The sequence below is a fragment of the Syngnathoides biaculeatus genome, chromosome 15 (genome assembly GCF_019802595.1).
Source record: "Syngnathoides biaculeatus isolate LvHL_M chromosome 15, ASM1980259v1, whole genome shotgun sequence".
Classification (NCBI taxonomy): domain Eukaryota; kingdom Metazoa; phylum Chordata; class Actinopteri; order Syngnathiformes; family Syngnathidae; genus Syngnathoides; species Syngnathoides biaculeatus.
Window position 1 is genome coordinate 6,319,934 of NC_084654.1, and position 20,923 is coordinate 6,340,856.

General features: G+C 41.7%; 1 protein-coding gene across 3 annotated transcripts; it reads right to left on the bottom strand.

The window, feature by feature from the left end:
- Positions 1-431: 431 nt before the first annotated feature.
- Positions 432-20,911, bottom strand: prorp (protein only RNase P catalytic subunit). 3 transcript variants are annotated; one of them, XM_061844900.1, is made up of 10 exons: positions 20,257-20,899; positions 19,615-19,753; positions 19,265-19,499; positions 18,893-19,179; positions 17,435-17,482; positions 17,185-17,317; positions 7,104-7,214; positions 2,532-2,680; positions 2,239-2,437; positions 432-2,170 (listed from the first exon to the last, which is right to left on the bottom strand). In XM_061844900.1, exons 1-10 carry the CDS (start codon positions 20,648-20,650, stop codon positions 2,042-2,044), a joined length of 1,824 nt encoding a protein of 607 aa, XP_061700884.1. In that variant the 5' UTR covers positions 20,651-20,899; the 3' UTR covers positions 432-2,041. The 3 variants fall into 3 exon arrangements, with proteins under 3 accessions (XP_061700884.1, XP_061700886.1, XP_061700885.1); XM_061844902.1 differs by lacking the exon at positions 20,257-20,899 and adding an exon at positions 19,847-19,952; XM_061844901.1 differs by lacking the exons at positions 432-2,170; positions 2,239-2,437; positions 2,532-2,680 and adding an exon at positions 7,292-7,565 and having other exon boundaries at positions 20,257-20,911.
- Between the last annotated feature and the right edge of the window lie 12 nt (positions 20,912-20,923).

A 20,923-nucleotide genomic window follows, 5' to 3' on the forward strand; every position in this document is an offset into this window, starting at 1 on the left:
ACCATGAGGCTGCCACCACCGTGTTTGATAGTGGGGATGGTGTGTTCAGGGTGATGCGCTCTATTGCTTTTATGCCAAACATATAGTTTTGCATTGTGGCCAAAAAGTTCAATTTTGGTTTCATCTGACAAGAGCACCTTCTTCCACATATTTGGTGTGTCTCCCAGGTGGCTTGTAGCAAACTTTAAATGAGACTTTTTATGGATATCTTTGAGAAATGGCTTTCTTCTTGCCACTCTTCCATAAAGGCCAGATTTGTGCAGTGTGCGACTGATTGTTTGTCTGAGGTTAGCACACGTGGGGTGACGTAACTTCAGGATTCGTGGTTAAGTGCCCTGTATGGAGGGGTCAATTGCGCACCCAACTCCTCCTCTACTACAGCCATCAGGCCTGGAGGAAGTATGTATATAGGCAAGTACAATAGTCCAGTATGAGTTGTCAAAATGTCAGGCATTGTTGTAAGGCAACATTCACAACCAAATTAACTGAATAACAAAAAATAAAACATGTAGTAAACAGGATCTTCTAAGATGAAGAATTCAAGCAAATACAAATACTCACTGAGAGGTCATTGTCATGATCCTGCCGCTCCAGCCCGGGCTGTGCGGGTGCCCACCCGGTTGCGCTGATTGGGAGGCGCACACCTCCGCCTCATGGGGGCTGATTATCCTGTGTATTTATATGACCCCGATGACGACTGGTCCGCGCCAGATCGTTGAGCTTCATGTCCCGTTTGAGTACTCCCGTATCCCTGATCGTCAACCCGTGTGTACGGACCCTTCGCCTGTTCTCCGACCGACCCCGTAAGCCTGACTCCTTTGAGACTTCTGCCTGCCTTGATCGATCTCCCGTGTACCGACTCCTGCTTGTCCGCTCACCTGCTCTCTTCGCCCGACGTCCCAACTACCGCTGCTGCACCTGACTGCCTGCCCGATCCCCGACCACGGAATAATAAACGTTTCTCCCCGAATTACCTTGCATCTTCCGAGCCTTGCATTTGGGTCCTACCTCCGTTCCGATGGGTCGTGACACTAATATTGCCTGGGCCCTCATGCTTGGTCATGATAGAGCCTATGTTCTATTATTTTGAGTGACTGTCTCGACGCCTACCCGCTTGTTCAAGAACACATTAAAAACACATAAGAAGCACTTGTGATATACAATCTTAATGATTCATGTGACCATGTCTATTTCTGTCGTGACTGGGATTTTCTTCTGGGTGGTGACCACAACACAAGTCCTCCCCTCTACTTGAATGCATACTATGAGGAATTATACTGTACACAAAAAATACTATTCACTAACGTCATTGAAATTTTGTTTTTTTAAATTATTTCATGCCTGATGAGCATCTCTGCTTCACAATGCAATCATTAATTCAACAGTGGTGCATGTACTAATTTAATTACACTGCAAAAACGTGATTTGAATTAGTCCCAATTGCCTCTCGCTAATATGACATTATACGTACTTCTTTTAGCCATTCAACATAATTGGTGACAATTATACTTCCCATGCTCATTCATACATTTTTTATATTGCTTATCTCGTTCAAGGTTTTGGTCGAGGTGAGCTCGGGACAACATATAGACACAACCAGTCTCTTGAGTGCGAGAGCTAACCCCCACAATGCCTGCATTGAGAAAAAGCCAACTGTCCAATGTGTGTGGAGTTTGCATTTTCTCTCTATCGTGATTGTGTGGATTTTTTCCAGGTAATCCACAGTTTTTTCACACATTCCAATATTATGTTGGCTTCATTGAAGATTCAAAATTGTCATTAGGTGTGAGTGTGAATGAGTGTTTGTATGTGCTCTGAGATTGGCTGGCGTACCAGTGTGTGCACCCTGCTTGGTGACATGATGAATTAATTGTGTTTGTCCTTATTGGAGTGGGAGATAACAGGAGCTGATCCCAGCAGCAAGCAGCAAACTTTGAGCATGAGACAGCCTACACCCTGGACTGGTTGCCAACAAATTATAGGGGAGTGATGAAGTTAAATAATTAATTTTTTTTCTTAAATCAATTTTCAATGTGCAGGTTCACGGAATTCTGGTGAGGCACAGCCATTTCTGCGGTACTTCATAGGTGCTTCTGTCTTCTGTGTCGTCATATGGGATATGCCAGGTGGCTCCCGAAGTCTGCACAATGGTGTCACACCTGGGAATACTCTGTACACACAAACATATTTAATCTGTATGTTGTTCTCTCTCCTGTTATCGCTCGTCCTATTCCTCACCTGAAATCTGACCCTCCTGCCTGCCGCAACGTGTCCACTCACAACCAGCTGATGGCCCCTCTGCCATTTGAAGAACAGTCGCCTGGTGGCTTCATCCGGCAAGCAAGCTTTGTGGTCCCTCATTAGGTCCTTGCTCACAAAACGACAGTGGTTCCCCGAATGCAACGCGGCATATAGCAGGAAAGGGTCATCTTCAGAACTGATGGAAGGAATGGAAAGAAAATGAAAACAAACAGCGCGGCAGAAATAGTAACTACGTATGTATGTATGTATGTATGTCTATTAGTCCTTACATGTTGTCAGTAAAAAAGCAATGAGCTTTCTGCTGAATAAGGTTCATGTTGTGTCTGTCCCAAGATCTGGAGGGTCGCAGCATGTGTTTCCTCCCGAGCACTAGAACAGTAAGGCCCTGTAGCTTGAGCTCCGACACCACAGCCAGCAACTATAACACAATCACAAAACCCAACTAAAACCTACTCCAAATGCAAACTTTGAAAATTTAACAATTACAGTGCCTTGTGAAAGTATTCAGCCCCATGAACCTTTCAACCTTTTGCCACATTTCAGGCTTAAAACCCAAAAAGATAGATACAACAGATGCAAAATTTTTTTTTTTTGGTCAAGAATCAACAACAAGTGGGACACAATCGTGAAGTGGAGCAAAATTAATTGGATACTTTAAAGTTTTTTAACATATAAAAACCTGCAAAGTGGGGCGTGCAATATTATTCGGCCCCTTTGCATTAATACATTGGAACGTCAGCTTTTGCTGCAATTACAGTTGCAAGTCGCTTGGCGTATGTCTCTGTCAATTTTGCACATTGAGAGACTAAAATTCTTGCCCATTCTTCCTTGCAAAACAGCTCGAGCTATGTGAGGTTGGATGAAGAGAGTTTGTGAACAGCAGTCTTTGACTTGGCCATTCTAACACCTGGATACGTTTATTTGTGAACCATTCCATTGTAGATTTGGTAGATTTGTTTTTATGTTTTGGATCATTGTCCTGTTGGAAGATAAATCTCCGTCCCAGTCTCAGGTCTTTTGCAGACTCCAACAGGTTTTCTTCCAGAATGGTCCTGTATTTGCCTCCATTCATCTTCCCATCAATTTTAACCATCTTCCCTGTGCCTGCTGAAGAAAACCAGGCCCAAACCATGAGGCTGCCACCACCGTGTTTGATAGTGGGGATGGTGTGTTCAGGGTGATGAGCTCTATTGCTTTTATGCCAAACATATAGTTTTGCATTGTGGCCAAAAAGTTCAATTTTGGTTTCATCTGACAAGAGCACCTTCTTCCACATATTTGGTGTGTCTCCCAGGTGGCTTGTAGCAAACTTTAAATGAGACTTTTTATGGATATCTTTGAGAAATGGCTTTCTTCTTGCCACTCTTCCATAAAGGCCAGATTTGTGCAGTGTGCGACTGATTGTTGTCCTTATGAACAGAGTCTCCCACTTCACTGAACTTCTGGAGTGAGTTTGCTGCACTGAAAGTAAAGTGGCTGAATAATATTGCGTGGCCCGCTTTTCAGTTTTATAATTGTTAAAAAAAGTATAAAATATCCAATAAATTTCGTTCCACTTCACGATTGTGTCCCACTTGTTGTTGATTCTTGACAAAAAATTAAAATTTTACATCTTTTTGTTTGAAGATTGAAATGTGGCGAAAGGTTGAAAAGTTCAATGGGGCCAAATACTTTCACAAGGCACTGGTGACCAATCCATAGTGTATCCTGCCTCTTGCCTAAAGTTAGCGTTGATAGAGTCCTTGCACAAAAAAATAAAAAGTAAATTGAAAATTTGACACAGGCTCAATTAAGATGATTCGACTCAACAGCTCCTACAACCAAACGGTATTCTTTGCATACGTTGAGGCATCGTCAAATATCCCACACAACTGTGAAAACTGATTGAAGTGCACGCCTGCTAATATCTTTTAAGTACTAATTTACTCTTTTCACATTTAATAAACACCACCACCCCTGGAGGTCTTGATGTCTGGTTTCAAAAATTCTGTTTATCGTCACTGCTTAGTTTATGTGTGGTAAGCACAGTGTGCGAGTAGTTGGCACACCTGACTTACAGTCCTGACGTTTAGGGTTTGGATGTCAGCTTTGTTTGTGGAGTTCGCATACTCTCTTTCATCGTGGCCTAGGTTTTTTCCAAATTACTCTGACTTTGTCCTACAACCCATAAACATGAATGTTAGGTCAATTGAAAGCTAATTTATCCTCAGTGTGAATGTTTCTTTGTCTCTTTACTATACTATACTATACTATTCTGTATGCGGTTTTGTCTTTTTTAAAAATATTTTGTCCGTCATTTTTATTGTTTTTATCCCATTTTAAACGTTTTATCTCTTTGTTTTCAAATGCCTTTGATCATGTAAAGCACATTGTGTTACCTTGTGTATGAAATGCGCTATACAAATAAATTTGTTTTGCTTTGCTTATATTGTTATTGTCTCCCCTGCGGATGACTGGCAACCAGCGTACCCGCTACCCTAATCGGGATAAGTGGTATAGAAATTGGATCAATGGATAGTTTACTTGCTGACAACTCATGGCTAGATTTGGTGTGTCATCTTTGTAGTTCACATCAATCTATGAAAGATCACACTGTACGCCACTAAAACTTAAGAAAGGACGGATGTGGGCAGACAAATTGGCATTTCAACCAAATGTTTTTTTTTTTTAATATATATATAAAAGGCTCTTCCCACACACAAACAGGTATGTTCAAACAATGCCCGATTAGTCATAGTGTGACCTAAAAAAAAAAGCCCTTATAATGAAGGTACCTCTGAACACAGTAAAAATGTGGTTGTTTAGCTAAAATGACTAAACGTGCATGTGTTTCTTTGTGTGTACGTGTACAGTAATCCCTCTATAGTTTGCGCTTCACCAATTGACCTTTCTGACTGGCGATTTTCAGCTCTGCCCCCCTTAGCTACAGTTGCCATGCCCCACAAATTTCCAAAATGGCAACTGAACAGAACAGGTTTGAACTGGATAATCTATCCCATATTCCAGATAATATTGGGGTATGTTTTTTGCCAAATGCGTCAGACTTGTCCAAGAGAGCTTCTACAGAGACGTCTCAACTATTTCACGCAAGGATATGTACACGGAATTAAGATTTTGGACGGAGCAGGACGCAATGTCAGAGTTGGAGTGAAACGTTGGCGATCGATGCAAAAACGTTTTACGCATCACAAACTTCATATTGAAATCCAATGGGATAAAATTGTGAAATTGTACTGCACATGTAAAGCAGGATGAGTACCTTTTACTTGGAAAGATCACGAGTAATATCATTGTAGTCTTTATAAGTGAGTGGATGAATTCATTTGACTTGGCTCGTAATGGAACCCAGTGCTCTGTTTTAAAAGTCCGATGTGATACAAATGGGCAAATACACATTTCTCTTGCATGACGTGGCACATTTACGTATCACTAACCCGAGTCTTTGGCATAAAACATTACAAACTTCATTCAGCAAGTCAGTGATACACTAACAAAGTGAAAGTTGTTCTCCTACAATGTATAAAGCACTGATATTAATGAAATCAAAGTCAGACAAGATACTTCTTCCTCACTTACTTCGAACATACAGCCTTGTGTTTATTATTGTCCACACTTAGTACTCTTCCGCGTGCCTTAATCCATTGTAGACACTTCCTCAACTGTGTTTTAGGCTTTGGAAAATGAATCAACCGGACCCCTTGTAACCTCGCCCCATATCTTTCATCAAAATTGCATGTTCCCCAAGCACATCTGAGGACCATTTTGTTTGTAACATTAACTTAGCACGCGACCGGTAAAAAGCATTGCTTGTGGGACATGACTACAAGAGGGGCGTGTCAAGCCAGGGGTTAAGACAATGCAGCTATCTGATTGGCTATTATTGTACGAGTGATTGACAGGTCAGACAGATCCATTGCAGCTTCAGTGCATGGCTGTTGTCCTCCCCCCCAAAAAAGCCAGATTGGCATACAGTAAAGTGCATTGATAAAGGGAAACATCCTGGGTGCGCATGGACCAATGACGGAAAAAAAATTTAAAAAGCTAGATCAGCTTTTTGGAGCTAATTGGCTGCGCATCATCGAAGCCCCACCCTCTCTCTCCCTGCCTCCTCGTTCCTATCCGCCATTTTCTACATAGTTAGACTATGCACACATAACTTCTTGAGTTCACAATGCCTCTAAAGCACTTTGCTGATGTTAAAGCTTCCCCTGAAGCACCCAAGCAAAAGAGGAAGATGCAAAACGAGAGGATTGTTCAAAATGGGAGCAGTGGCACGCTACATAAAGAATGACGTGGTAAACATCCGTAAAACTGCTTCAATAAATTTTAATAAGGAAGCGAAATGTGTGATGATAAACCTCAAGCTGCAATGAGGGATTCACCCCCGAGGACGAGGCTTTTCAGCAAGCAAAGGTTGGTTTGAAAACTTTCAAGTGTTACACCCTCAAGCGTGCGAAAATATGGCACAAGCTGTCGAGTTTAGCAATTGTATTGAAGATTTTACGTCCTTCTACAGGGTGTTGGATTACAGTAATCCCTCATTTTTCGCGGTTAAAGGGGACCAGAACCCCCCGCAAAATGTGAAAAACATACTTTTATTTATATTATAAATTTATAACACTGTATATATTATATTTCTAAGTTTCTATAATTAAAGATTTAAATGCCTCTTTTTGTCTCAAATATGCATAGTACAAATACTGTTTACATATTTTAAATGTTCTGGTACCCACATAAACATACATCCTCTGCTGCTTCACATTTTTTCACTTTTCTTGGATGGTTTTGTTCCCAATTAACTGCGAAAAATGAGGTATTAGTGTATATGTGTGTGTACTTACCATCTCTGATTGCTTGCTTCTGTCCTTGTTGATATTTGCCACATTAAGACCATCCACAACTACATCAAAGGCAGGCTTCATCTTCACAAATGCTTTGAATCGCTCCAACTCCTGAAGAAACACAAAATTTATGTACATTGATAATTCTGCGGTGGCACGATGGCTAAGATGGAAAACATTAACCTCACAGTTTTGAGGTTCAGGGTTCAATCACGGCCCGCCTGTGTGGAGTTTGCATGTTCTCCCCATGCCTGCGTGGGTTTTTTCCAGGCGCTCAGGTATCCTCCCACATCTCAAAAAACATGAAACATTAATTGGACACTCTAAATTGCCCCTACGTGTGATTGTGAGTGCGGATGTTGTCTGTCTCCATGTGCCCTGCGATTGGCTTGGCAACCAGTTCAGGGTGTACCCTCTCTCCTGCTTGTTGACAGCTGGGATAGGCTCCGGCGCTCCTGCAACCTTTGTGAGGATAAGCGGAAAAAAAATGGATGGATGGACAATTGTGTAGATCATCATCATGGGTTTTCTGCGGCCACTCTGGGTTCCTCCCACATCCCAAAAACATGCATTAACTGGAGATTTCAAATTTCCCCTAGGCGTGATTGTGAGTGTAAATTGATTGTTTCTGTGTGCCCTGCGTTTGGCTGGCAATCAGTTCAGTGTACAAAAGTGATAAAAATAACAGCAGTCCAATGTGACGAACCAGATTAATCCATGTTTTCAGTATATTTTCTGTTGCTACATCTCAAACAAGTTACCTGTATGTGCAGTAAATTCTCAAAAACCCAACAAAACCCAGCATTAATGATATACATGTCATGCTCCTGGCATCCTGCCAAGGCTGGGCGTGGCCAGCCAGTTAGTCGGCACACACCTGCACCCTGTTTCAGCTGCTTACACCCGGACAGGACACGGGGGCAACTAGTCCTCCGCCAGATCATTGATTCTCATGCCTCGTTCCCGCACTCCCATATACCTGACCTACCGTGTACCGACCCTCAGCTGTTCCCTGACCATCCTAGTAAGCCTGCCTCTTCTGATACTGCTGCTTTTCCTGACTGACTCGCTGATCATTGACCACGGACCGAATAAAGGCTTTCTCTACACTACCTGCTTGCCTATGGAGTCGTGCATTTGGGTCCGCCCTCCAGCCTCGTTCGTAACAATACACACTCTTAAGGGGTGTGTTAAAAAATACCAGTGTGGCATTCAAGTTAATCTTGATCCCATGAGTATTTCCTGTATCTTGGTTTATGTGGCATGATAGAGCTGCTCTCCCTTTGAGGATTGCTGTCGCATCTTTCTGGCATACCTTCTTGGAGGGATGTCAATCTTTACTTGATACTTTTTGATCCACTTGGACACTCGACTGTCACCGACTCACGCTAGTGCTGTCACAAGCTAATGCACATGGGAAAAGTACAAATTGTCTCTTGTTCTTTGTTCTTGTTACTTTGTTTGCTCTTTGTTCTGAATGTCATACAAGGGCGGCACTGACTGCCAGAGACAAATTCCTTGTGTGCTGTTACACACTTGGCCAATAAAGCTGATTCTGATATGTGTGTGTCTATATATACAGAGCCTTGTGAAAGTGTTCGGCCCCCTTGAAGTTTTCAACATTTCACCACATTTCAGGTTTCAAACAAAAAGAAATTAAAATTTTTTGGGTCAAGAATCAACAACAAGTGGGACACAATCGTGAAGTGGAACAATATTTATTGGATATTTTATATTTTTTTTCACAAATAAAAACCTGAAAAGTGGGGCATGCAGTATTATTCGACCCCCTTGCATTAATACTTTGTAGCGCCACCTTTTGCTACAAATACAGTTGCAAGTCACTTGGGGTATGTCTCTATCCATTTTACACATCGTGAGACTGAAATTCTTGCCCATTCTTCCGCGCAAGCTAAGTGAGGTTGGATGGAGAGCATTTGAGAATGGTAGTCTTCAGCTCTGCCCACAGATTCTCGATTGGATTCAGGTCTGGACTTTGACTTGGCCATTCTTACAGCTGGATACGCTTATTTGTGAACAATTCCGTTGTAGATTTGCGTTTATGTTTTGGATCATTGTTTTGTTGGAAGACAAAGCTCCGTCCCAGGCTCTTTTGCAGACTCCAACAGGTTTTCTTCCAGAATGCTCATGTATTTGGCTCCATTTATCTTCCCATCAATTTTAGCCATCTTTCCTGTCCCTGCTGAAGAAAAGCAGGCCCAAACCATGAGGATGGCACCACTATGTCTGACAGTGGGGATGGTGTGTTCTGGGTGATGAGCTGTGTTGCTTTTACGCTCGGACCTGCCTGGAGTGTTCCTTGGTCTTCATGATGCTCTCTGAACTTTAAACAGAACCCTGAGACTATAATAGAGTGGGTGCATTTATACGGAGACTTGATTACACACAGGTGGATTCTATTTATCATTATCAGTCAACATTGGTCATCATTCAGAGATCGTCACTGAACTTCTGGAGTGAGTTTGCTGCACTGAAAGTAAAGGGGCCTAATAATATTGTACTCGCCAAAGTGCTAGACACCATCAAATGTGAGCATTCGCCCAATTGTCAGTGAGATGGTTTCTGACAAATTCTTTGGTGATGCAAACCAATGGACCTTTCCGACCTGTCAATCACTCGTACAATAATAGCCAATCAGATAGCCGCATTGTCTTAACCCCTGGCTTGACACGCCCCTCTTGTTGTCATGTCCCACAACCAACGCTGGTTATCAGTTGCGTACACTTTGAAAAGTTCATGTTACGAACAAAATGGTCCTCAGATGCACTTTGGGAACATGCAATTCTGATGAACGATATCCTGCTTGGTTACAAGGGGCCCGGTTGATTCATTTTCCAAAGCCTAAAACACAGTTTACAAAGTGTCAACGATGGATCAAGGCTCGCGGAAGAGCCCACGTAAAACTAAATGTGGACAATATCAACAAACACAATGTTGTCTGCGTGAAGGTAAGGAGGGAGAAGTATCTTCTGAGTTTGATTTAATTATTATCAGTGCATTATACATTGCAGGAGAACAACTTTCAGTTTGTTAGCGTATCACTGACCTGCAGCACTTGCACCTGAGCTATACCTGGCTCTTTCGGTGGTTGCATATGGCTCGCAGAGCCCTCATAACGATAATACTGTACATGTGATTTCTATTGTGCATAGAAGATTTGTACTAGTGGGGTTGCCGTAGTTAGGTGTGGGACGCAACGCAAATGAAGTAGAGATAGTTTGGCCTATTGGGTTACAGTAGTTTTTGCATGGTAGTTGATGTCCAGAGGTGCAGAAAGGTCTAACGCTGATCGTGTTGGAACAACTAATTATGGGAACGCTTTTGACATAGGTTCCTCAAAGAAAAAAAATGAGTACCACCGAAGTTTTCAACAAGAATGGATAGCCTTTGTGGAGAGGGAGGGTTCTGCTGTGTGTTTAAATTCACAGATGGAAAGTATGCCAAAGCATTCGTACTCGACGTTGCCAATAAACATTTTGCCAACTTCGCATAAAGACAAGGTAATCAAACAAATAAAAGACATGTCTTTGTCGGCAAGAACTGTTCACCAACGTACCATCATGATGGCATATCAAATTGAATTACGGTCATGATGAATGGATAGAAGTCTCAACGCCTTGAAGCTTAATCTGACGATGTATGAAACAGACTCCCAAGCCATCAGCAAAACCATGCAGCACTAGCCGTTGCATTAATGGTAAGAAGTAATTTTGTCATCGTTGGTGATCAACAGTGTAACAATGTTATTTAAAATAATTCAGAGACTTATTGTATTGTAAAAGAGATGGCCTTACATAAATGCGCAAAGACACCTGTACTTAGTTTTTAAAATACTGTATGGCTCTTTGTAAATTACATTTGTAAATATTTGGCCTTTATGGCTCTCGCAATGGAAAAGTTTCCCAACCCCTGCTGTATATTGTCCGGCAACAGCTGAGACCTGCTCGCTTAAATATTAATAAATGTGTTTCCGTTGAGCTGAATTGACTTGGTGGGTACCAACCATGAAGTGGGCAAGTACTTGAACATTAACTGATGTTGACAATGTCAGAAACTTTAAATCCACTCATGATGCAGGCCTTCAGCTGTTTATTGACTTTAGCATTAAAAAACAGAAAGCAAAGATGTCAACCTTAACCACATCTCAGACTCCTTTTGACTTATTTAATGCATAAGACAGCAGAAAACAATTCTGAAGGAAGGTGACCTGTCTACTTAACTAGAATTTGTCTAAAAATACAGTGAACAGTTGAGCTCATGGACTGGCAAAGAGGAAGTCTGCGGTAATCAAATAGACAGAAATGTTGTTTATTTCAATTTCACACACTGCCAGAGAGCACTTCAATCTTCTCAGGCACCTGCGTGTCCCATTCCATTGCAAACACTGAGGTTCAGCTTTGTGGCTTGTTGTTCTCTAGCATGGGAACACTGTGTGTGTTTTCACTTTTAGATTGCAGCAGCGTGGAAATAGACTTCTGTGAATTCCCCTGTGCGCACGCTCGCAGACACACAATCAAAATGTGACCAGAAAAAGTAAAAACTTGTAGTATTGATCCAATAACAGAAGCATGAAAAATGCCTCAAAAACTCTGCACTTACTATATTTATTCTGAATAACCAATGAAGCCACACCAAAATTAATCTTCCAATTTAGGGCAGGTATTGCTAAGACTAATAGATCTTATTGCTTCCGTGTAAATATATCAACTAAAAAGGGAAGTAGTGCGGACAGAGGAGGGAAGACGAGAGACAGCCAGTCTACTCCTGGCGTAATTATCCAGGGACTTTCCACGGCTGATATGTGAGACCAGCTCATTGTGCTGCGGCGGGTAACATGACAGCTTTCGACACACGTGTTCTCTCTCTCTCTCTCTCTAATGCAAACACGCACGCGCGCGCGCACACACACACACACACAAAATCATGAACATGTTCCACTTGCAAACATCATCTTGTGCTGCAATTTCATCAAAAGTGCTCAACAATTCCACACTGCTATGGCTCAGTTGGTTGACCCAGATGTTCAATGGTTTGAATCCGGGCTCAGCCGGTCCATTGTTGAAGTGTCCTTGGGCAAAACGCTGAACCCCTAAATTAATGTCAGTGGGCCTAGAACCGCCTTACATGGCAGGAGCCACCCACTGGAATGTGTGCTTGAATAGAAGACTGTATGAACATCTTTATGATCTTGTGGTTAAAGCCCTAAATAAACATTTACAGACATGTTTTTTTAAGTACTCACATCCTCAGAGGATGAAAAGTATTTGAAAATGTGACATTGAAAATATAACTTCATACTTGGATATTAATCTGTAGCACATAGACATTACCAGGTTCAAGTATGCTACCAAGAGATGCTTTGTCAAGCCTTCATTTGCTGCTCATTTGTGGTCTTGCTTCATTGTTGTCTTCACGAAGTGAAACACATCCTTCACTCACTGGCTTGAGGCCACTGGCTCAGCCATTGAAAAATATTCAGTTAAAATGTGATTTTTGCATGAAAAATGGATGACTGTAAAATACTAGTCTTTGTAAATACAAAACACTTCCCAGCATTAACATAAATCAATAATATTCTGGATTCTATCAGTCAAAATACACTAATGAAAGAAACAGTGGTATGGAATAGCCATGTTATTTCTTCTAATGGAACACTGGCATTTAAACTGATGTTACAGTCGACCAAAGTAACGAAATGAAGGAAAGGAATCTGTAATCTAGTAGTCTCTGATAGCATTTTGCAAAACTATAAAAAAGACAGGGCATCTCTTTGCAGTACAAATGGATAAGAACTGTTAGCAAACCTTGAAAACAACTAAAGACATTTTTAGGTCAAATATATAACACCTTCCACAATCAGGACTTATCACAGATCAGTGAGTTTAAGAAAAAACATAAATGATCACCGATAAAATCACAGGATGGGGCAATGTGTTTAATGTACACACTTGTGTAATGTACAGCGTCCCAAAAACATGCATTAATTGGACACTCTAAATTCCACCCAGGTGTGATTGTGAGTGTGACTGTTGTCTGTCTGTGTGTCCTACGATTGGCTAGCAACTAGTTCAGGCTGTGCCCTTCATCCTGCCCGTTGATCGCTGGGATAAACCCTTTTGAGGATAACTGGCAAAGAAAATGGATGAATATACAGGGTGTCCATAAAGTCTCTTTACCATTTCAAACATTTATTAAAAATGCAATTGATTGGATATTTTATTCAGAATTGTTCTATTGTATTTACTGTTTATTAAAGTTTTTTTAATCACACTGCATTTGTGTCTTTCAAGGATCCTGTTTGTGAAAGAGGTAATGTTGAATGAACCCCTACAAAATGGCTATCCCTCAAGAGAAGATGTAATGTGTCTCATGGTTTATTGAAACAAAATCGGATAGGCAGACTCAGCGAAATTAGAGAACTAAGTATGGAAGAGATCCACCATCACGTCCGTCAATTTGTGCATGGCACAAGAAATTTATGGAGGCAGGGACAGTGTTAGATAAAGGAAGGAGTGGGCGACTAAGAACATCTAATGAAAACATCAATCGTGTAAGACAATCCTTTTCCCGTTCTCCCACAAAGTCCATCCATACTGCTGCCATACAGTTACTGCGTTCAACAATACACAAGAACTTGCGATTGGACGCTTATAAAGTGCAACTAACAGGCACTCGAGCCAAATGATAAACCAAGATGAAAAGAGTTTGCAGTTAACATGCTGGAACGGATTTCTGAGGATGACGAGTTTGTTTTAGTGACGAGGCAACCTTTCATGTTTCAGGGAAACTGAACAAACACAATGTGAGAATCTGGGCATCAGAACAACCCCACTTGACTTGAGAAATTGAGCGTAAAAGCCCAAAGGTGAATGTTGAGTGTGGGATCATGTGCATTCGAATAATTGGTCCTTTTTTCTTCGAGACATCAATTTCTGCAAATGTTTACCTTGACCTTTTAACTGAATATGTGGCACCACAACTGAATGACCTTCAACCAACCATCATTTTTCAGCAAGATGATGCACCACCACATTGGGAGCTGCATGTTCGAGGGTTCCTCAATCAAACATTTCCAGACCAATGGATTGGAAGGGATGGGCCAACTCCTTGGCCGCCATGTTCACCAGATATCACTCCCTGACTTCTTTCTATGGGGCTATGTTAAAGATATCGTGTATCGAACAAAGATAAGGGACATTATTGACCTAAAGCAAAGGATTACTGATGCCATTGCCACAATTGATGAGGCTATGCTACAGCGAACATGGGGAAGAAATCATGTACCAGCTTGATGTGCTTCGTGCAACTAATTAAAAAAAAAAAAACTTTAATAAACGCTGAATACAATAGAACAAATCTGGATAAAATATCAATTCTATTATTAATAAATTTTTGAAATCGTAAAGAGACTTTACGGACACCCTGTATGTGTGTGTGTGTGTGTGTGTAGATAGATATATAGAGCCTATGTAACAAGTCTGCAGATGATGCCATCAACTTGGGTCTGCACTTCATCCTTGAACATCATGACAGTGAGGGTATCCATGTGAGGATCCTGTGGACTTCAGTTCTGTGTTTAACACTATCATCTCTGAACTCCTCTCCTCCAAACTTCTCCATCTTAGCTTCTCGCCTGCCAGATCTCCCAGTGGATCTACAACTTCCTTATGGGCAGGACACACCGGGTGAGGCTGGGGGACGCCACCTCACCCACGCACACTATCAGCACCAGGGCACCCCAAGCTTGTGTTCTCCCCTCTCCGCTCTCGCTCTTCACAAACAACTGCACCTCGAGGGACCCGGCTGTCAAACTCCTGAAGTTCACAGATGACACCCACAGTCATCGGCCTCATCAAAGACGGCGACGAATCTGCGTATCGACAGGAACTGGCGAGATTGGAACACAACCTGCCGTTGAACACACTAAAGACTGTAGAGATTGTTGTGGACTTGAGGAGGCATCCTTCACCCTATCTGCCCTTGACACTGTCCGATTGTCTTGTGTCAACCGTCGAGACGTTCAAGTTCTTGGGAATTGCAGTCTCACAGGATTTGAAGTGGGAGACAAACATTAACGCTATCCTCAAAAAAGCCCAGCAAAGGATATACTTTTTGTGGCTCCTGAGGAAGCACGGCCTGTCACGAGAGCTGCTGAGACAGCTCTACACAGCTTTAATATAATCAGTACTGTGTACCTCCATCACAGTCTGGTTTGGGGCTGCCACAAAAAAGGACAAACTCCGACTGCAACGGACAATCAAAACCGCTGGACAGATTATCGGCACCACTCTAGTTACTATTGAAGACTTGCACACCACTCGAACTAGGTCCAGAGCAGGCAGGATCATTTTGGACCCCCCACATCCTGGCGACCAGCTCTTTCAGCTCCTCCGGTCGGGAAGGCGCTACTGATCAATGCAAGTCAAAACTAGCAGGCATTCAAACAGTTTTTTCCCTCTGGCAATTAAGTCATTATATTCTTGATCAGTGAACTCCTACTTTCTGCCTTGTCCCATTGTTGCGACACACCCCCATATCCTCCTGGTCCAATCAGTATTACTAATATATTCTGTAGACTATCACATGAGTCGTCACTTTAAACTGCTCCCTTAGCACAATTGGCATTGCACTGGTCTATAACGGTAACAACAAACAGGTAAGGCCACTCTCTAAAGGCTCAACATAATGTGGGGCGTTGACGCACTCTTAACTGTTCTAAATGAAGAAGATTCTCCATCTTCCACATCTGTTAATCGTTCCTTAACTTAACGTCTCTTGTTCTTAGTTCTCATTAGTTTGTTTGTTCTTTGTTTCTTAATGTCATACCAGAGCAGCACCGACTGCATGAGACAAATTCCTTGTGTGTTGTTACACACTTGCTTAACACAGTGAAGAGGATTCTGATTCACTCTCTCACACACACACACACACACACACGCATTTTATGAGCCGCTTATCCTCACGAGGGTTGTGGGAGTGTTGGCGCCTATCCCAGCTATCAACGAGCGGGAGGCTGGGTACACTCTGAACTGGTTGCTAGCAAATCGCAGGGCACAGAGACAGACAACAGTCACACTCACATTCACACTTAAAGGCAATTTAGTGTCCAATTAATGCACGTTTTGGGGATGTGGGAGGAAACCAGAGTACCCAGAGAGAACGCACTCAGGCACAGGGAGAATATGCTAACTCCACAAAGGTATTAGATCAGATTAAAACCCTGGTCCTCAGAACTGTGAGGCAGACGTGCTAAGAAAAGTACTCTTGAGATTTAATTATGCCACTGTGAAAAATAACACTAATATATTTAAAATGATTACAGTGTTGTACTGCTGTTTATAAAAAAGATCCATATACATACAGGGAGTCCTTGTGTTAAACCGCTCTCGACCTACGATGTTTCGACTTTACGTTCGTCCTCTGTCCGGCGTTTTGTCTGGCTAATGCTTGTCCGTGTTTGTGCGTCGGGAGAATTGTCGCATTTTTTGCCCTCCTTTTTGGACGTTATCGCCCCAAAGAAGAAAGCTATGTTTTTTTAGCAATGCTTCCGCACCCAAAAGAAAATCCATTACCATGGACGAAACTCAAGATCAGAAAAAGATCGGAGAAAGGAGAGACACCAACACCACCAAAGCTTCAGTCGGTCGACTGCAATGACAATTATTAAAGACAAAGCCCTTATTTTAGCACATGTGAAGGGTTCCGTTCCTATGTCAGATACAATGATCACAAAACAAGGTTATTTGATACTTGATACTTGAGATTAAGAGGATTGAGGACCAGGTTCCTTCGCAATCGTGAAGCACAGCCTCCCCTTCTTCTTCTCCATCCACCTCTCAGCAGTAATACTAAGTACATCATCTTGTTTAATTCAATGTACTGGTATTTTTTTTTTATACAAAGTATTTTGATGTAAATTCTGGCTTTAATGGTGGAATCCGACTTAAGCCGAAATTCAAGTTAAGTCACTACTGTAGGAACAGATTCCAATCGTAGACTGAGGACTCCCTGTAGTACAGTTAAAATGACATTCAGTTCCTAAACAATGAATATAACTGACCTCTGGTGTGGTCTTGTTGAAAACGTCATGTCCCTGGATGATGTCAGTCATGACTCTATTTCTCAGCTGTTGGTACTCCTCAGCCGTCAGTTGAATGGATTCCAGTTCTGTTCCACAACTCTTGCACATGCCACTAGAGATACACCAATATACATCCGGTAGCTACATAAGTTGTTTTAACTGCTGAAAGTGGTACAAGAAAGAAATACAGAAACCCTTTAAGTTAAAGAGAAGTAAGCATTGTAGTTACTTTGGGGAGGCGCTGCTCCAAGTTCCTTTCCACATCTGTCGTGGAATACTGAAAACAGGAGAATTGAGACATTGGACAGAATGTGACAGAATTCCCTTTCCTTCTATTAAGATTTTTCTAAAAAAAAAATAATAATAATAATAATAATAACAACAGGACTTAAAAACATATTTTGCAATTTTTACTCAACTTGCTTTATTAGGTGCTCGATATCCAGCCAGTTTCTTCATAAATACATTCTTCACACTTAGCATGTAAAAATTGCTGCCTGAATAGAGCACTAGTGTTCAGGTATCAACATTTTCTTTTTTTTTCCACAGAATCTTATACGACCAATTGTGACAAACATGTTATTTCATCAGAGCAATTTTAGGTAAAACCATTTATATTTTGTTGCAGAAGGCTGGAATTGGACTGGAGATCACAAATTACTGCACAGTATGGTAAAATAACATGAAAAAAAAAATTTCATGCTAAATTATCAACATTAAAAACAGGCTAGCTATCCAACGGGTAATTCAAAAGTCAATGCCCATGACATTACAAGCAGCTCTTCAGTGTTGAATTTAAAAAAAAAAATCATAATGGAAATGCATATAGCAAGCACAAAAAGAAGCAGGAATTATAAATTCATTGCCAGTTTTGCATATTTTACACTATGATCCACAAAGAACATTTTGTATTTTTTTTTAAACTAAATTTGACTACAGGATATCACAGGAAAAAAAAAAAAGGTTTTATTTCAGTAGCTCAATTAAAAAAGTGAAACTCAAATACTTTTCAAAAGGCCAATTCCTCTGTAAAGTTTTATTTTAGAAATCTGAATTCTTATGGGTGGCACAAAAGTGCATCCGGTTCGAGCATCTGCCTCACAGTGCTGAGAACCTGGCACTCAAATCCTGGGGGCATCTGTGTTTAGAGTTTGCATGTTTTTTGGAATTTGCATGTTCTCCCCTGTGCCTGCGTGAGTTTTCTACGGGCACTACAGGTTCCTCCCACATCCCAAAAGCATGTATTAATTGGACACTCTAAATTGCCCATTGGTGTGAATGTGAGTGCAAGTTGTTGTTTGCTTGTTTCTATGTCCCCTGTGATTGGCTGTCAACCAGTTCAGGGATAGAGAACTTGGATGGGCTTCAGCACTCCCGTGTCTCCTGTGAGCATAAGTGGCTCAGAAAATCGATGGATGATTTCTTGTGCAATACAATTATTTCTTGAGGTGGTGAGTTTGGGGGTTTTGTTAGCTGTAAAATATAAAAATCTAGAAATTCTACAAAGTAAAATAGTTTACTGTAGACTAATTGTAAATAAGTATTTTTTTTTTCAATTGTACCATTGGAACTAAATGAATTTTTCTACCATATCCTAATCTACTGAGATGCCCCTATATTTTATTTGATGGTCCCTATACACAAAAATCTGCTACCTAAACACATCAAACCTTTCAATAACTTGTACCTTTCAAACCAGGTCTTGATGCTGCTCGCCAGACTGAGCTGTGGGTAAACTTGGTTGTTCCTCATGTACATCAGAATTCCCTGCAGCCTCTCTTGCTGTTCGCTTAGCAACATGGTCTCTTCTTCTGCTGTGCTCATACTCTTAAACAGACAGCTCCATGTTTCATGTTGTGGGTTTAGACCTTTTGCCAATAGTTCATCATAAAGAGCCCAGGCAGTGATTGGGTGACCATTAAGCATGGCTGCAGCAATTATGTTGCCATAATTGCTAGGTGATGGGGTAACAACCTGTAGAGATGACAACTGTCATACCACTGGCCTCCAATTTGCTGAAAATCTGCAAATAACTGCTATCATAAAAGTAAATGTTTACCTTTTTCATGTCATTTAACATGCTGAGAGCCTCTTGCCATCTTGCGCTGCGGCTGAAAGACTTGATAACAAGACTATAGGCTCCCGTATCCAAAGAGGGGAAATTCTCTCGGATGATATTGTAGACATCAAGTACTTCTTGGTCATGATTGCCATTCACACAAAGTACCAGATATTGCAATAGGAGTTTATAGGATAGTGTTCCTGTATCTGTGGCAACAAAGGACAGCAGGGACCTACAGCAGAATATAAAAAAAACATTTGCAATTTATCACTAAAACCTAATGACAACGGGTCATGAAAAACAGTAAGCGTTTCAAATTCATATAGCAAGCCTTAAAGTCCTTTTACTTGGCAATATCCAACTCTGCTCTAGAGTTCAACAGTGCAGACAACATGAGAGTGTCAAATCGTTCCGGACTTCCCAAGGACTCCTTCAGTTTCTTCCACTCCTCAACAGATAGCGGCTGATCAGGAGGTTCCAGCTTCCCTGTAAAACACATAGGCCCACCTTGATAAGGTACAAAAGGTTTTACAAAACACAATCCAACAAACTCGTTCCATAGCTTGCATCTGCACACACATTTCTACTTGAAATAGCATACAGTATCCATCCACCCATTTTTTGAGCTCACAAACATCACAGAAGTGCTGGAGCTCATCTCAGCTATCTTCAGGCAGGAGGCGTGGTACATCCTGAACAGGTTCCCAGCCAATCGGAGGGCATATATAGACAAACAACCATTCGCACACCTATAGGCAATCACACCCATGGGCAATCTAGAGTCTCCAATGAATGCATGTTTTTGGGATGTGGGAGGAAACCGGAGTGGCCGGAGAAAATCCACGCAGGCACGAGGAGAAGATGCACACTCCACACAGACGAGGCTGGGATTTGAACCCCAGTCCTCAGAACTGTAAGCCAGATGCTCCAACCACCAGTGGCACTACCGTGCCCCCTAGCATACAGTACTGAATCTTAATTTAACTTACATTTCTTCACGGCTGTCTTCCTTGCAGGCTCCCCATGATGAGACTCCTCTGGGCAGATCCCCGTCTTCCTCCTCAGTATCTCTGCTGTTCTCTTCGCAGTGCCAGCAGCAAACACATATTTTGGGGTGGAAGGAAATTTCTTCTTGCCTGCTACATCTGCCGCAACGTCCCATAACGTGTCTCCCCTCTGTCTAATGGTGCTATATTTCAGTCTAGCCTGCACATTGGTCTCTCTACCGTTGTTTTTGCTCAACCCAGGGCTGGAGCTCCAGTTCATGCAGCAATGACTGAGTACTAAGTACGGCAACGTAAGAAACGCTGAAGATCCTTGATTAATAAAGGGTATTGCAGGCCTAGGGCCCAGTTTAAGTTTTAATATTATGGTGAAACCCATGACCAAATTGGTACCCGCGTAATGTTATTACTGAATACTGCTCTTTAGAGCCAGCATTTACAATATTTCACACTGTAAACACATACTATTGCTCCACATAGCTCTCCATAAAACAAACGTAAAGGAATAATCAACCCGGATATGAGCCACGATGGACATAGCCGTTTTTAAACACGAATAGTTACGACTTACAAGTGAAACTTGTGCTAAAAACGCAAATTTGCGGCTTCCGTACAACTCCAGCAGCATTATTTGTCGCGTATATGGCGCAAT

Bases quoted from the DNA above. Each gene is read 5' to 3' on its own strand.
- prorp (XM_061844900.1), bottom strand. From the start codon at position 20,650: ATGGGTTTCACCATAATATTAAAACTTAAACTGGGCCCTAGGCCTGCA. The intron at 2,681-7,103 runs GTAAGTACACAC...ATTGTGTTATAG, and splicing joins GAAGCAAGCAATCAGAGATG to TTGCTGGCTGTGGTGTCGGA. The intron at 2,438-2,531 runs GTAAGGACTAAT...TCCTTCCATCAG, and splicing joins TGCTTTTTTACTGACAACAT to TTCTGAAGATGACCCTTTCC.